Source organism: Theobroma cacao, chromosome 5, assembly GCF_000208745.1.
Source record: "Theobroma cacao cultivar B97-61/B2 chromosome 5, Criollo_cocoa_genome_V2, whole genome shotgun sequence".
NCBI classification, from domain to species: Eukaryota; Viridiplantae; Streptophyta; class Magnoliopsida; order Malvales; family Malvaceae; genus Theobroma; species Theobroma cacao.
In genome coordinates, this window is record NC_030854.1 from 23,965,141 (window position 1) to 23,983,185 (window position 18,045).

An 18,045-nucleotide genomic window follows, 5' to 3' on the forward strand; every position below is an offset into this window, starting at 1 on the left:
CCCTCCAACCCTGCTGGCGGAGTCCTAAAACTCCACTGTCAATGTATAGGGTAAATTTTCCATATATATATTTGCTTAGAACAGTCAGATAATTTTTGTACATTATGATTTATCTTGCAGATTAAGTTATCATAACTTTTAAACAACCTATGCTTCTTGATGTTGTTCATTGCTAATATTTTAAACTTGAAACTCTACTAGCATAAACAATGCCTTCAGTGTCAGATCATTTCGTATTACAAAGAAATCAAAAACTTGACTACTATGGGCTGGGAGGGTTTTGCAATTGATAATTCTGTTTGCTAACTTGTTGGCGAGTAAAGATTTGTAAATATTATAGACATCTTTTTCTTTTTTCTTGACTGTTAAAGATACCAAAGTTTAGCTTATATGCAAAAACATGGTGGCAAATGAAAGTTTAGGAGTTCTGCTAAAGTACTGTTTTAAAACTCATTTCTTTCTTAAATACTGCATCCTTCTCAAGAAAGAGATCTTTGGAGCTTCTCAAGCTTCCTCACTGATATGACTGTTATAAATCAATATAGAGTTAATCTACAGTCGGTTGATTACGTTTATATTTTTCGTTTCTTTTTCTTGCAGATGAAGAGAAAATTACCCAAGGTTAAGGTTAATCAAGATCTTGCAGAGCGAATCTTGGAGAATGAAGAAGCTGAAAATGAAAAGAAAGACAATGATGGTAATGAGAGTAAGAAAACTTCGAAGAGGAAGAAAATTGCACTTAGCACTGAGATATTTAAAGATGATCGATTTACCCAAATGTTTGAAAATAAGGTATGACAATTTATTCATTTGCTGTGCTACTAGTAGTTTTTAGTTTCATCTGCACCTTTTTCTCCGGCTCTTTTTGATTTTCACATCTTTGTGGTGGCCAATTCAAATTACCTTGATTCGGCGTTACTGTCTTCTTTTCTCCGCTGCACCCAAAGGTACTCTCCCTCTCTTTTGGTGCTGACAATGGTATATGTTCTAAGAATCAATTATGTACTCTATCATCAGGTCAAAATATTAAAATGAAAAATTAACTGTACTTCTTGAAAGTTTAGTTTTAATCTGATGTAGTGTCATATTGCCGTGCTACTGTCTTTCTGTTTTTTTTTTTGTCGGAAAGTTTTTGGCTTAGAGGATAAATAATATTTGAGCCAACAAAAATGGTACGGCCTTATGCTATAAAGGGGAAGAAGCGGAAGATGAGAGAGGAGAAATATGATAGAGAAGAAGATGAAGAAGTAGAAGTAGAAGAGAAAGAATCGGCAAAGCGAGGTTCTATTGAAAAACCCAAGGAGAAGCCCCAGATGAAGAACAGGAAGAAGACGAATCCGGAGCACATGAACTTGTGGGAATCCCAATTGCTCCCAATGATCAAAATACCAAAAAAGCTGGGGTCATTTTTGTTCTTGAGAAAGCTTCTTTGGAAGTTGCTAAAATTGGGAAGGTATATCGAATTTCTTTTTTTCTGTATATAATGTGGTATTATCTTGGTCATGTGAACTTTTCTGTCCGTCTCAAATAATTATTTTGATTTTTTCTTTGCTGATTATTATTATTAATTAAAAACGAAAGCTCAATATGTACCCAGTTGGCCAAAAAAAACTAAGACTTTTTGGCACCAAAATATTTAGCCAGTTGGCTAAAGAGTTTGTGTCATACCACTTGACCAAGATCATGCTATGTCACCTAATTCAATGGTTGATCACCTTGTTAATGATTGTTCACAACCCCTCATTTAATAAAAGTATGGAGATTAAGTTTGCTGAAATCCAACATTCAATTTTGACCTGTTTTAAATTACAGAGTTTCAAACTCTTGAACTCGGATGATCATGCCAATTCTTGTGAAAAAATAAGAAGAATCTTGCCGATTACAGACCTGACATTGCTCATCAGGTCATTATACTTCTTTTGTTAAAACATGATAAAAAAAATTTTACTGCCATTCTGGTTTAGAGATAACGTCCGGTGTAAAAATCTTAATGGCGGATTTATCTCCTGCTCGCTAACTGCCAAGTGCGCCATTTCTCCCACAGGCTCTTCTAGCGATTTTAGACAGCCCGATCAATAAGGCTGGGAGATTGCAAGCTGTGTACGTTAAAACAGAGAAAAGTGTACTTTTTGTAGTTAAACCTCATGTTCGAATTCCAAGGACATATAAGCGGTTCTCCGGTATCATATGTAAGTTTATCATGCTGAGATTATGACTCTTGCACTACATTTTAAAACTTCTAACGCTAATGGCCTATTCAACAATCATGCAGTGCAACTGTTACAGCAACATAAAATAACTGCTGTTGGTAAGCGTGAGAGTCTTTTACGACTGATAAAGAATCCTGCAACACAGTATTTTCCTGTCAACTCTCGCAAAATAGGTGGGTTTGACTTTGGTTATTGTTACTCTAGTATTATGTCAATAGAAACTTCTTGCAAGAACTCAAGTTTTTCCTTTTTTTTTGCACATCAAGCTTCTCATATAGCTCAGAGAAATTGGTTAAAATGAGTAAATATGTGGATGCTGTTGGTGATGATGTGAATCTTGTTTTTGTGGTAAGTCCTGTGTGATAGGATTCTTTTCTTTCTGTTCACTATTTATAATTTGCTTTCCTTATCCTATCTCTCTACATTTTCAGGTGGGTGCGATGGCCCATGGGAAAACAGAGACAGAGTATGTAGATGATTTTATAGCGAGTAAGTTCCACATTCTGTGTGTGTGGTTTTTTGTCAGATTGTGTTATGGATTTTTAAAGATGCTGATTCATAAGCCTTTAATCCCATAAGAACCATTGAATCAAGTAGAAATGCACTGGGAGTAAGCCAAGGCAATGGGACTAATTAAGGATAAAATATCAGTAGAAGATGAAGGATATGCTTACTGATAAGCATGGAGAGGAAACACAAATAGATGTGTCTTTGCACAGTAGATTCTTTTTTCTTGAAGAGTTCTGGAGTAGGTGGTGTGGGGTTTACTTTGGACTTATTACAGGACTCAAGACTAGTACAAGAATGAGATTTTATTCTTGTAATTCCTTACAGGCAGAACATGTTTCAAGGGACAAGACTTTCATCATTGTCGCAGATGGCATATCTTTACATTCCTTTAAAAGGAAAAGAATCTCAGTGTTGAGTTTCAAAGAAGGGGTATAACCTCCTTGTGTGCATTTATACATGTGTCTGTATATTATTTGGATTGCCATACATTTGCTTTTTCTTGGATTTGGCTATTTTCGTGTCAATGGTAGTGTTCATCTGGGCTAAACAAATGTTGTTTAAGCTTTATTATTATTATTATTAAATTTCCCCCACTTCTTGCAGTTTCTGGTTATCCCCTAAGTGCTGCAACGTGCGTTGCAAGGATTACTGAAGCTTTGGCAGAAAAGTGGAATATATTGTAAACCTTGTATGTCTCCGTCTCAATGGTAGTGCAACACCAAGAAATTTTGGGTAAAAATATCAGTGTTCAGCTTGTTCATTATGTTGTCCATTTATTTATGTTTAAAATACAATAGTTCGAGGGAATTTGCCTTTTGATTTAGGTGATATGCTAGCCTTATCAATGTGATTGCTTCTGTAGATCAATAGAAATTTTAGGATTGGCTTCTTATGGGTGAAGTTGAATGTTGTCCAAGGTCTCACAATCATGAGTTGAGCTTCCCCGTGTATGTTCAAGCTGGAATCTGCGAAATTGGAAGCCTTGAGCTTATTTTGCTTGGTTAAAGCACAGCAAAATACTGGGACTTTTGGTCTGATATATATTAAATATCAATCAAGTCCAATATAATTAAGTCTGAACTAGCAGAGGTTTTATGTTAACAAGAACTTGATGGTTACTGCTAAACCCATCAAGTTGAACACTCTTTTAGGGTCGAACCGGGTTTAGGTTCATCTACTGAGCCATTGAACCTGTTTGGCTCCAAAATAGAGTGATCTGTTATTCATCCTGATTGTCTTGCTTCGAGCTTTACAAGTAGTATTTAAGTAAAATTATTCAGGAAATGCTGTAAAGTGAAGTCGCAATTTCCATTGGCAAGCCTGGTGCACAAGCAATCTAGAAAGTTGTTCAATGGTATTTGTGTGAGAATGCTAAAAAGAATTTAGTGGTACTAAAAACTATTTTGGGAAATATATTGGCAAAAATTTTTTTAATTGACCCCACTTAAATCGAAAGATAAGATTTAAAATGAAAAAAACAACTAAATTAATGAATCCCAAAAACTTAATAGTAGAATAAATATTTGCTTTTAAGGTTCATAATAAGTCAAATTTACCAGCAAATCAAAATTTTTAAATAATTTAGATGAAATCAAATAAAATTAATCTTACATAAATGAATGTGCCTTATGCTATAAATTGAAAGTTCACAAATTGTTAACAGACTAGCGCCACTAATGATGGAGAAAGAAGGCATAAAAGAAATGGATGAGCAATATAATTTTATAAATCATTTATGGATAATGGAAATTTAAAAAAAAAATCTAATCAAATACTCAATTGCTTCTGGTCAATTTTTAAAAAAAGTTTTGATTTCTAACTTTTAGTTTAAAAATCTAAATGAACTCTTCGCATAAATTTGTTAAAATTATAACAAATGTTTGATTTTGTGCAAAATAAAATCATATATTTGTGAAATTTCTTGTTTTAATAGATTTTTCATGAAAATAATAAATTGTTTGATGTGTAAAGAACTTATAAACATGAAAAATCACAAGGAATACTTGATTTTGTGAGAGGAAAAACATCTATAATATGTTTTGCAATGAAAACTAACTATTTTGATAGGCTTTCACAATAGTCATCAAATCTTTTATTGCGGAATGAACTTATGAATATGTAAAACCACTATAAAAAAGTAGTTTTATGTCATTGGAATGCATTTATTTAGTGTTTTTCAATACAATTATTCAATTTTGACAAGATTTACGTGACAATAACAAAGTTTTTGATGTGAATAAATCTATAAACATTTCAAATAAAAAAGACGACTTGATTTTGTGCGAAACAAAATCAATATAGTGTTTAATTGGCTTTGTGTGAAGGAAAAACATATATTACATGTTTCTTAATACAAATTTTCTGTTTCAATATAATGTTTTTGTAAAAATATACGAAATGTTTAATTTAAGTGAAACTTATAAATTTGAAAAATTATATGAAATACTCTATTTTGTGCAATACAAAATCATCTATTACATGTTTTTCAATACAAACTTACTGTTTTCATAGAATTTGACGGATATAAAAAAGTGTTAGATGCAGAATAAATTTAACATGTAAAATCACAATGAAAAAGTGATTTTGTCTCAATGGAAAGTTTTTTTTTCTCAAAATCTTTTTATTTTAGATCAAACATTTTAATTTTGAAATCTTGCCTTTTTTTTTTGGAATGACTAAATTAATTGCAACATCATATTCTCTCTCTCTCTCTCTCTCTCTCTCTCTCCTCTATATATATATATATATATATATATCAAACAAACTTAATGTTATGATTTTTTTTAAACAAATTAACATCCTACTATACTAGTGAATGGTATCAAAGCGCATGCAACATGGTATATTTTCTAGTGATGTTTGATAATCAGTATCATTCTATTGCTATGTCAGTTTGCCGCAAGTCGAGCAACTGAAGGATTACAAGGTTAGTATACTGTTTGGACAAAGAGTAGTCAAACACCCATAAGAAATCGAAAACATAAATACTCGAACAAACTCCCTTTCCTTTACTGTTTCTACACTACCATCTTTCTCTTCTCCTCCTTTTCTAATACTTAAGAAATCTGCTTCTACTAAAGACGACTTCTTCTACAAGATTACTCACATACTCGAGAGCAATCAAATTGAAGATTCTCATTTACCCTTTCTAAACCCATATAAAGCCTTTAAAAAACCTTTTACCTTTATCTCTTCCTCTGTAAAAAGATTAGTCTTACATAAAACAAAAGCCCCAAAATAGTACATACTTGCTACAAAGTTGGACCAGTGTATACTTCTTTCTGGTTCTCAAGAGCACTTTGTCACTATAAAGATCCCTCTAGAGTTTCTAGCTCAGTGGTTAGAGCAAGGATACACGCATATTCATTGTGGAGTAGTCAAACTAGTGCTAAACTACCGCGCCATCAAAGGTCTCCCTGTATTCTTTAGAATTGCCTTGTTAGACTTTAGATACCTTAAGTATGAAAATGCTTGCAAGGTAGTGCTAAAACCTCACTCGACTTGGGGACAATCTACATGACTTTCTTCTCAAACTACAACATGGCACTTAAGGATCCTACACTTCTTAAAGCACTGAAAGTCCAGATCCAAATAGTTGGAGCCGAAATGATCAATTAGACCCATGAAGCCACACTATACTACTAGATGGCATATAGAGTCCAAGATCACATGATCAATAACTCTATCCCCAACAAGAATGAGGTTCCTTTTGTCAAGTTTGATGCTCACGCGAACTCAGCCACATGTGTTCATGTACCCAAAACAGTCATAAGAGAACAAATGATCTCATTACTACCAACAACTTGTCACAAGCTATGAAAAGTTGTTTGAGCACACTGAATCAATCCAGTCTACAGAAGCCACATTCACCTCAAATCTAGATAAGACTATGACCATCAAGTTCAACCACCCTGACAAAGAGACTGCAGCACCATCCTTGGTGTTTCCCGCATGCTTCATGATGTAGCCATTGCAACCTCTGCTTGCAGCACATCCACACAGCTCATGATGCAACCTTACACTCCTAAACAGAACGTTGAAATCGAGTATTTCCAACCTTTTAGATAGTCAGTTTATGCATTCAAGTCCCAAATAGGTCACTGTTATTGGGATCCAAACTATACCTGCCAAGGATGCATCAAGGATAGACACTTTATGTACAACTATGAGGACACGCTAAAAAGACAATCATCACAACATCTCCTCAAAGAAAGATACAAGAATGGTGATCCGAAAGTAAGACTTCTCAATGAACCATCAAGAAAGTTTGATTATTACATTCGTTACTCTACATGGATTGATAAGCTAAACTCTTCCCTTGAAACCTACACTTAGCATCTTCCTCCCTAACCAAAGCCAAGAAAGTCTTGTTACACCATAAGACTCGATTACATCCAAAAGGAAGAAAGGAAAAAGAAAAAGGCCATCAATGCTTGCAAACCCAAGGTGTCAGAACCAACACCTTTACCTCTAGTACAATAGGTGTGCATGATTCAGCTAGAATTTGCATCTTATGACACAGAGTTCCCTTCACTAAGGGAATATGAGCAAAACCAATATAGATACATGCACAAGGTAAAAACCCCACAGATCATGATCAACGTGGAAATCAAAAGAAAGCTTCAACAAATGAAGCCGTTCTGAATTAGTAAACTCAAAATGCAGTCACCCAAAACTCAATTATACTTAGAATTGAAAACAAAATAGATAAGATCAGCGGACACTTCGATCAACATCTAATGACTTTTTAGAATATTATTTTAGAGATCCAGCAAAAGCTCGTCATTCTTGATTAGGAGATCTGTTAGATCATCTCCTCTACACAAGGTTACACTAAAGCAACAATTGCAAGAGAAGCTGAAATGAAGTCTCTACAGTTCAAACTAGTAGACATTCAGAGACAATTCTAGCAAAGACAATAAAAGCAATAGTAACAAAGCTATTAGCAAAACGTCTATAGCCCAAAGATGTTCAATTTTACGTTCCTCCACCAACCACATCAATACCCTTCCATGCACCATTACACTTCCACAACCTTCTTACCACAACATCAGCACTTGTACCAACTTTTGCTACACCGCCACCATCACCATCGTTTGTAAAACCTTTGTCAATCTTTTCAGGCTCGAAACCATTCTTTACTTCACTAAACCTCCACCTATAGAAACCTCAACCCCTTGGAGCAAACTTAATAGAAAAATCGATTATGAAGATGAAACAGCAACAAGCCTAACAGGCCAAACAAATTGCTGAACAAAAAGAAAAGAGAACAGAATGTCCAATTGATGTTCCTTTTCCACATCTTACAAAACCTAAGACTTGTACTCCAAGCCTAGTCCAACCTATGCATATTAGGCTCGTAACTTCATCTATACTAGCCTAGCTACTAGATCCAATAACAGGCATGTCAATAGACCCGTATTCCTAGTTCATGGTCTTAGAAGCACAAAGCCTACCCATAATTCTCCAAGACATGGTTAAGAATAATTTTCCTGATGTAACTCTTTACACAATTGAAGATAGCTTAACAAGTTATGATTCAGACTATTGTGCTAGTGACAACATCTTAGAGAATTTCCCTACTATGATCTTACACATATTGGAAAACGTTGGCTACAGCATTGACTCTCTTCTGAAAGTATTCATGATTGAACCATATGTCCAAATGCCAAATGATGATGTACCAAAAATACATGATACAGAACAGATGGATACAAATCCAATACCTCTTCAATATCAATAGCAGTATCACCATCAACACTACAGCTCAACCTCAAGATTCTTAAGATACTTCACATTTGAAGACTTACCTCTAAGTAAATGGTATTTATGTTTCTAAGAGTTCCACACATGGGGATTAATCGAACTCATAAAGCCAAGTACATTGGTGTACCAAGTACTCATTGCATTTTCCACCAAACTAACATAAATCTTCAAAGAATTTTGGAACAATCTTGGTGAATATTGACAACAGATGTTCCTCAATTACCAATCATTCACACAGGCTATGAATGAATTTGCCCACATATTTTATGGTGACAATGTCCACAAGATCGATAAGGTCAAAGAGCAATTCTTCAAGCTTAAATGATGTTCGCTATTACCCAAGGATCTTGACAAGCACTACTAGACATTCAACAGATATTACTTCCAACTAGGTGGTAATGATGATGTTAATCTGAAACAAGCCTTCCTAAACTTAGTTTCGCATGAACTCAACCACTAGACATAGCTACAACTGAATGTAAGATGACTCGAGTTATAGAAAACCTACCTAAACGGCATCAATAGAATCATGCTAAAAGCCCTTGACAAAATCTATAATGAGCATAAATACATTGCCAACATAGTCCAGAACTCTAAAAGACTTAAAACACTGTGTGCCGATCCACTAGGACTAAAGATCAAATAATCATCAGCAAACTCCTCCTGTCTCTACAAGTCTAGAAAGAGAGTTCACTTCAGAAGACCTCTCAAGATATACAACCGTTCCTTCTACTTGAACTAGTCTATGAGAACCAAAAAGTTCTTAAGAAGAAAGAAATTCAAAAGATTCAAGTTTTTTTTTTTTTAAAAAGTAGATCTCAAGCAAGAAGTAGTCCAAATGCTTTATCTGTGGAAAATTAAGTCATTATGCAAAATAATGTCTTAAAACAAATAAAAAGCCCATCAAAATGATGCAACAGATAGCGAGCACCTTAGGATACAATTTATTTGATGATGATCTAGAATCAATCATCTCCCTAAATGATGAACAGAGTCCACAAACCTTTTTTGTTATCCAAACTCAAGACTCAAGCTCAGATTCAGATGAATCAATTGATTCAAGCTATTTTGATGATGACTTAGAAGATACATCCATGGATTACATGATGATCTAGGAATGCCTCATAGCATAAAAGCTAATCTCTCTAGTAGTCTATGTTCGAATATACATCGATGATGAATTGCCTCTAATTCAAGTTACAGCCTTTTTTGACAAAAATGCAGCATAGACCATTACAAACCTAGTTATCTTACCCTCGTCACTGTGGAAAAACCAAAAGACCTATTTTAGAACAACCAATGAAAGCATGTTTGCAACAAACTTCATTAGCCAGCCAGTTACCATTGAGTTTTTCTCAAAAGTCTCAACAACTTAAAGGATATTAGTTTCATCCTTACATCACAAGGACTTAGTAATTGGATTTGATATTATTTTAGCAACCTAGGTCTTAAGCTAAACGTCAAAGGTCTCAAATGCAAAAAATTATTCTAACCATGGAGGCTCCCACCAAACCTGTTCATCATGACCTTGCACTTAGTCCAATTTAAAGATATTAGACAAAAGTTAATCTTAACTTCTTGTGTAGATAGTCATGCAGATTTCCTCTTGAAATGTCCAAATCCGTTATGGAAAAACCTAGAGTTCTTCATCACTCTACTGTTCAAAAAAGATGAAATGGACAATCCAACCAAGGCTAGCCACACAGGCATGAACCTAGACCATCTCATGCTAGCGATTAAAGAGTGTACCCAACTCTAGGCCTAAAGACTAATAGAGCCCATAACCTCTTCATGGTAATGTGAAGCCATCTATGTCAACAAATGCTCAAAGCAGGTACATGACAAGTTACGATTAGTCATCAATTACAAGCCATTGAACTTGTTCCTTGCAGATGACAAGTTCCCACTGCCCAATAAGAAAAGACTGTTTGCGAATTTGTCCAATGCCAAGTTTTTCTCCAAGTTTGACCTCAAGGCAAGACTTTGGCAAATTGGGATTAACTAGTCAAAGTGATATAAAATAGCGTTTTGCATCCCACAGCATCACTTCCAATGGACAGTAATGCCCTTCGGATTGAAGATAGCCTCATCTCTATTTCAGAAAGCAATGACATAGATATTCAGCCTAATATTAGATAACTCGCTTATCTATATTGATGATATCTTACTATTTTCTTCTGACAAGACAAGTCACAGATAACTATTAGAAAGATTCCAAAGCATTATCCAACACTATGAGATAATGCTATCTGAGAAAAAAATGACATTGGACTTTATAGAAATCGACTTCCTTGGTATGCACCTAAATGATGGAAAATATATTGTGCAGCCACACATTGGCCAATAACTCTAATCCTTTCTAAATGAAAAATTCACAAAAAGGCAAGTTCAACAGTTCCTCTTATTTCTTAACCACATAAGTGAATTCATCTCGAATCTTGCAAAGATTACAAGTCCATTCAGATCATTGTTAAAGAAAGACTTTCCAAAATAGTGGACAAGGAAGCAACTGAAAGCAGTACAGATCCTTAAACCTTTGCCTAAGTTACTTCCAGCACTACAGATCCCTCTAAAGGAAAAAAGATACTTTAGATTGATGCAAGCAATCGCTATTGGTCTGCAGTCCTACTTGAAGAATCCAATGGAAAGAAAAAGGTCTACGTATATAAAAGTGAAAAATTCAAAGACTTAGAGATACGTTACCACTCCATTTTTAAAGAAATTATTACTGTCAAATATGGCATACAAAAGTTTAAGTTCCATCTGGTAAGACATCAATTCATTGTGGAGTTAAATATGTCAGCCTTTGAGCACATGTTGAGTTTTTTAAAAAAAAATGACCCTCCCCAACGACAATTACTACGTTGGGCACAATGGTTCTCACAATACTTTTTTACTTCAAGCATATAAAAAGCAAAGACAATGTCCTCCCAGTTATGCTAGCATGACCGAGTTTCTTTACCCAAAATCCCTTTTTATCCAAACTACTCCCAATCATTGCAATGGTTAAACCCTTTTACAGACCATTTGAGGATGCTCCCTCTTCTTTAAACCCTCATCAGCCCAACACCTCGTACCCCTTATCCAAAAGATCTCCTAGTCTTAGAAGAAAATATCCCCCTAGACGAACTCTAATATGAGTTACTCACCTTCATTATGGCACATTCCCTCCACATCCATGCTTACCCACTATTGATGAAATATCATAATCAAATAATCAGACATTTTGGTGACAAGTCAATCCACCCTATAGGAATTCACCCCAGATATCCTTTTATCCACTCACTTCATTTTCCTATCAGGCACTGGATAACTTTCCCAAAAGAAACCTTTTGCTCCTCTAATATTTTTATCACTTGTATTTTGTTGCCATTGAATTTCCATTTGATATTTTTATAAAAACTCTCAATAAATTTCATGAAAACATATTTAAGCCTAACAAACACATCTTCGACCCAGACCATGACCACCTCAAATATTATCTCAGTTAGTTCAAGCCTATCCCTATCTGGATGCAATGGCTTACGACATACCAGAAGTTCCATGCGGATCATAAGTACATTAACATCATATTCCATAGACCTTGCAATTATACAGATGCTATCCAATACTTCCCATATACAACCATCCTCTTTAGTCAACCATACTCCCTCCATAATGAAATCTAAACTCATCCTCAAGAATATGCTGAGATATAAAGACAACTCTGTGAGATGAACAGAGCAATTTTAATGAAAATTTGGCCCTAACTTCATGACCAACCCTTGAAGGAATATCTTGAAAGATACATCACTCAGCTATGGGTTGATAGACAAATCTACAAAGACAAGCACAAAAACCTAACCATGAAACCATTAGACCTTGTCTTCGAGTTTAATTTGTCCAATCTTAAGCTAGTTTAGTGGAACCCATATTGGCAAGCACTTATGATTCAAAGGCCCAGCCAAAGGCCCAAGTCAACGTCTGTCAAACCTAGGACCCTTATGCCTATGACTTTGAAAATGATCCATATGACCTGGGTGATGATTTTGATCTAGAAGACTTCTTTATTAATGAACTACGCCTAAAACCAAGAATAACTAAGGCATCCACTAGCAAGAGTGAAGAAGTTTCTCTTGAAGAAGAAATGGAAACAACAAATAGATCCCTAGAACAAATATTTGGCTACAACTTCTCCCCTGGAATTGACAATAGCCATCTCAATTTTCCATTTAATAGCCCATGAAAACCTCAAGAAATCCAAAACCCAACATCCAAAGCCCAAAAGATCCAAAATTTAGTTTTTGTTCAAATGTGCCAAGCCATCAGTTAATAATTGCATCAAGATGGAGAAAAAGGAATCCGATACTTCCTCACAAGTAATGCCACTTCAAATGGAGTAAAAAGGAATTAGATTCCCTTTCTTTTGTCTTTATGCTTTATCTTTATGCTTTTTAGAAAAATGTGCCTTAAAAATGTAAAATATAATGTAACTTTAGTCTTGTTAAGTCACTATCACAAACAATGGCTAGTTTGTTGTTGTATGGTCTTATAATGCTTATATAAGGCAACTCATTCACTAGGAAAGAGCATGTTTTAACTTCCAAGTTTTCCTTTGTAAAATAATGTGTGAAATAGAAAATATGTTTTTCTAAAAGTTTCTCTCTTTGGCTACTTGATAACTCTCTACTATAGAGTTATTTGGACTTAATTTGATAGTAATTTAGCTTAGTTCTTGTAGTAATGTATAGAAATTAGTAGGTTTTTTTTAATTATTTTAAATTAGTTTATTTAGGTGAGTCAATCTAATCATAATTAATTTTATGCTTAATTTGGTGTTAGTGTGGTTAAGATAGGTTGTTTTTGATTTATTTGTGCTTTTGTACGTGTTTGATGAAAGAAGAATTTTTGTAAAAGAATGAGAGCAATTTCAAGATCTAGACTTCCACTGCACATATTTTGGTATTTTGGCCGTAACTCTTTCTAAAGAGCTTCAAATGAAACTATTCTTTGACCATTGAAAAGATAAGAGAAAATTCTAGAACTTTTATGCTTACCACTTCACCTAGTTCAGCCTAGAAAATGGTCAAAAATCTTGTTAAGGTTGACATATTGCAGTAGTCCTAGAGCAATTACAATTTCTGTTAGTTAATTGGACAAAGTTACGACTCACATAATCTAATGAGGAAATCCCAGCTTAAATTGACTTTTTTTTTTCACCCAATTTGGCCTAACTTCAAAGCCTATAAAAGTAACTTTTCATAGGAGAAAAAGGGAGAACGAAAAACACGAGAACAAAAAACACCAGATTGAAACCTAAGAGTGAAGCTGCAAAGTCATTGAAGTTGAGAAGATTTTGAAGGATTCAAGAAGACTTGGAAGATCAAGATTATAATTCTTGAGTTTATTCTTTTTAATTATTCTTTTATTTTCTTAGTTTGTTTTTATTGTTTAAACTTTATTTAATAATAATGTGTGACTTAATGGGAACTAAATTGTTAATCTAAGATTATGATTGAACTCAATATGTAGTCTAAATTATTTATCTTTCTTTTACTTATGTTTGATAGATTTAATTTGTTTATTTTATTCTGTTCTTAATGCTTCTAGTTGACTAGCCACTAATTAGATTGAATTGGAAACCTAGGTTAAACATTAACAAAGAAGATTTAGGTAGACTTTGAATAGAATAGCGTATGATCGAATACACTTAGTTGATTAGGTGGTTTGATTTGCATATAGGATAGACATACACCTATAAGCCATATGTAGCCAATATTAGAGCACAAACTTAATGAATCTTTCTATAATAATATTTGTATAGACATATAGTAAATTAATTGGGAGGAGTATTTTTATGAGAAACTCGACGGAGACCTGTATATAATTTAGGACTCTAGGTTAGCAACTTAATCTATTAAACTGAGTTAAGAGAGAGATAATATTCAAATGAAGTATTGAGGATATCATAATCTTAGGTCTGGTAATCACTAGAAGTTAATAATTTTGTTAAGATATTAGTTTTAGTTTTTTAGTTTATTAGTTTTAAATTTTAATTTAATTGTTTAGATAAAATTAGGGTGTGTTAATTTTAATAGTTAACAGTAAAGATTAATTCAATTCTCTGTGGGATCGATACTCTACTCATCTCTATATCATCTTTGCAATACCTACACTTGTGTGGGTAGAAAATTAAACAACACTACTCTCTCCTTTCAGTTAGTTTTGAGTATGAATCCACTACTTAGACCTAATAAGCAATGACATGAGTCATATGCTCTATAGTTGCCATTTTAGTGGATCTTTGCATCAGAAATCTCATGGATTTGTTTTATTGACCACCGCTCAGTGCCATTGTATAGAATTAACGCCGAAGGTCAGTACCTCGTGGGTTCGTCACTATAGCACGACGGCGTGGTTTTCGTGTTCCTCTTACCCTAAACACATCATAAGGCTCGCAAAGGTTTGAGTTTGAGTTGAGCCAAGAGGGCATGAGTAGGCTATAACCGCATTTGAGGCTATGCTTAGTGCCTTCGATATAAGTGCTCAAATCCCAATGCTTAGTGCTATGGACTACAGACTCCAAGTGAGTACTTAGGCTCTTGGCGTAGACACGAAAATTAAAATAATTTTCATTGATATTTAATTTTTTTCAAGTTATCTCATTTTACACTCAAACAAAATACTGGATAATGTATCTTGGACAAATTAGCAGCTCTTTAAAATAAAATAATGAATGATGCTCTTCAGTTCCACAAAATGTGATAGAAAGCGAGAAGGTAAAATTACATGAATATAATTTTTTTTTCAATTTAATTTGTCGAATGTCCAAGGATTTTTCATTTTTTGTTTTTACTTTCCCTGCTTTCATTCATGCTTTGGACTGTTAATTTTTCTTTTTCAAATTATATATAATCCAATTTAAAATTTATAAAATTTGACATAATCAAACCCAAGCTCCACCTTTGATCCTAATGCAAATATCTTGCAACTTATAAAGGAACCACTTCAATGAGATTGAGATTGCTCCATCACTCGTATCCTCTGTGAAGCAACAGATGTGTCAATTGGATGGTAATAAATCATGATGATCTTTCCTTAATATTACACATTTTTTATGTTTCTCCACCTAGTATTATTTCTAGTTTATTTGCAGACAAGTCAGGCATATCAAAACCTAGGATCATGTAACGTTGATTTTTCCTTCTGAATAATATCTATTTTCCTTAATAAAAAGAACCCTTAATATAATTCCTTGTTATGTTTATATCCTATACATACCAACAAAAGGCGTGTCAATTGATCCAATCCATAAATTCCCATCCTTCTCATGCACTTCACTGATTTTGTTTCCATTTTTATCTTCAATCGTTTCTAAAATCTCACCATCCTCACTTAACGTCATTGCCAATCCACTCCCTCTGTACTTTGACAAAACTAAATAAGCTTTCGTAACGTCAATAGGCAACCTAACCAAAGCATTTCCCAGTCGAGGAAATGAGAGAATCCAAGCTAAAATCTTGTCTCTTCTTGAATGCATGGCCACCCAAAATCCTCCTCTGGGGCTTCGTTTGATGTTGTCTGGGAATCCTGGGAGTTGTGCAAAAGTTTCCAGAGTTTCAGCTTTTGATGTGTTCAGCCAGTACCTTAGGATTCTGCACTTGGTGGTTTCGGCAAAGACAAGAAAGCTGCCACCGTTGCTTAATGCCACTCCATTGGGGAATGAAAGATTGTTTAAAACAACACGTACTTGCTTGCTTTCTTGTTCATATTTCATCAACCTTCCCGTTTTATCCCCGTTTAGTATTATGGAGATAAAATTCCTGCAAAACAGTACCACTTTAAAACAAGTTAATAGTTATAATTAAAAATAATAAAAAAGAAGTGAGAATTTGAAACATATATAAATTACATGAAGGAAATGGGAAAAAGTCTTTTCAGATGTCCTCAAAGAAGATTAAGCAATATTGCGATAAAATGTCCATTAATAAGTAATAACTATATTATACCACACCAATTAAAACAAAAAAAAAAAAATTAAAGTCAAGCTTGGGATGATGTCTGCATTGAATATAGTAATCTCATTTCCTTTGTTCTTCTAAAGGCGTTGAAAAGATTTTCCTGGTTCTTTACAGCATGGCTTTGCTTCTTCAAAGACTTAATTAGAACATTGAATATTGTTTAAGAAATGCTTTTAAAATTATATATCATAGATTCCCAACACCCCAAATTGTGCTGTGAAATAAAAAGGAGTTGATTACTAACCAACCTTAGCGTCTAAACTTGCATGGTTGAATTAACAATTGGAAGAAACTGTTATATTTTCAATCACTATCAGTTTCTTCATAACTAAAGTGGCTTATTTTGAAAGAGTTGTAACAAAGCATCAATAGCGTTGAAGAACAAAAATTTTTTGTTATAAATTTCTTTGGAAACTAGTTCATTTAGAATTTCATTTCGCAGACTTTTTGAGTAATTGAAAGTTTTGCTCACGCATTCCTCAACCATTTCTAGTTGGAAGAGTTTTCTATAATTGTGTAAAGTAGCCATTAAGACATGCAAATGACAATTTCAATGATGATAAAGTTCTACAATGACCAATCATAATATTTTCTCCACATTAAATCAAGGTACTTGCATTTCCAAATATAATATAACCTCCAAGTTTATTAGCTTGCATTGCAGATTTTATTTCTAAGAGTTTCTATCAATCTACTTTTATTCCATTTTAGAGATAGACAGATTCAATTATAGATTCCATAAGTCTGTGTCTCTTAGCTTACATTTTGATTTATTTATGTTCTTTTTCTTGAAAGTGTCATTTATGAATACCTAGACATTCAAAATTCGGACAAAAACATTTTTCATTGTTGATGCTATTTTTGGCATTTCTAATATGTCTTTTGTTTTCTTTCACTTCAAAAACTCATTAAATTAAACATGTGATCAATTCACTGATATCAAACAAGATATTAGTTTTGGACGTCGCATCTTGTATAAGACAACCCATGTTTTAAGTCAATAGCTTAAAAATTCTAGTAATTTCTCATAAGCAAAAGTTTCTATTCTATATTCGGTTTTTAGGAGATCCAATTGAACTTGTTTAGTTTACAAGTTGTTCAGTTATTTTTTAAATTTTGACTGATTTTATTGACTTTAATATAAAATTCAATTTAGAGCCTGTTTGACTTAGTTTTTTTTTTTTTTTTAGCTTAAAAGCTATTAAAAGCTTTTATGAAAAATAATAACTTTTAAAAAAGCTAAAATTGTTTGGTGAAGTTACTTTTATAAGCTTTATTTTATAGATAAGTTGTTTTGCAAAACAATTTATATAAGTTTTAATTTTAATTAAAATTACCATAAAGGGTATTCATGCCATCTTCAATTACCTAATAAACTAAAACCATACAAGTCTACTTCAAGCTTATATACGATTTCAAATATTAAAATAAAAAAAAACTATAAAAAGATTGAACATCTCTTAAACTTGTATAATAATAATAATATTATATTTTTATTGATCTAGCAAGCAATCGGACCATGATACTTCAATTTTCAGAAAGAAGAGAAAAAGAGGGAA

General features: G+C 33.5%; 1 protein-coding gene and 1 pseudogene across 1 annotated transcript in view; one reads left to right on the plus strand and one right to left on the minus strand.

The window, feature by feature from the left end:
• LOC18598776 lies at window positions 570-3,668 on the plus strand (annotated as a pseudogene).
• LOC18598777 (protein STRICTOSIDINE SYNTHASE-LIKE 2) overlaps window positions 15,730-18,045 on the minus strand; it is a 19,210-nt gene continuing 16,894 nt past the window's right edge. Inside the window, 1 exon segment of the mRNA XM_018120961.1 lies at window positions 15,730-16,288. Within this exon segment, the coding sequence (XP_017976450.1) occupies window positions 15,730-16,288 (559 nt within the window).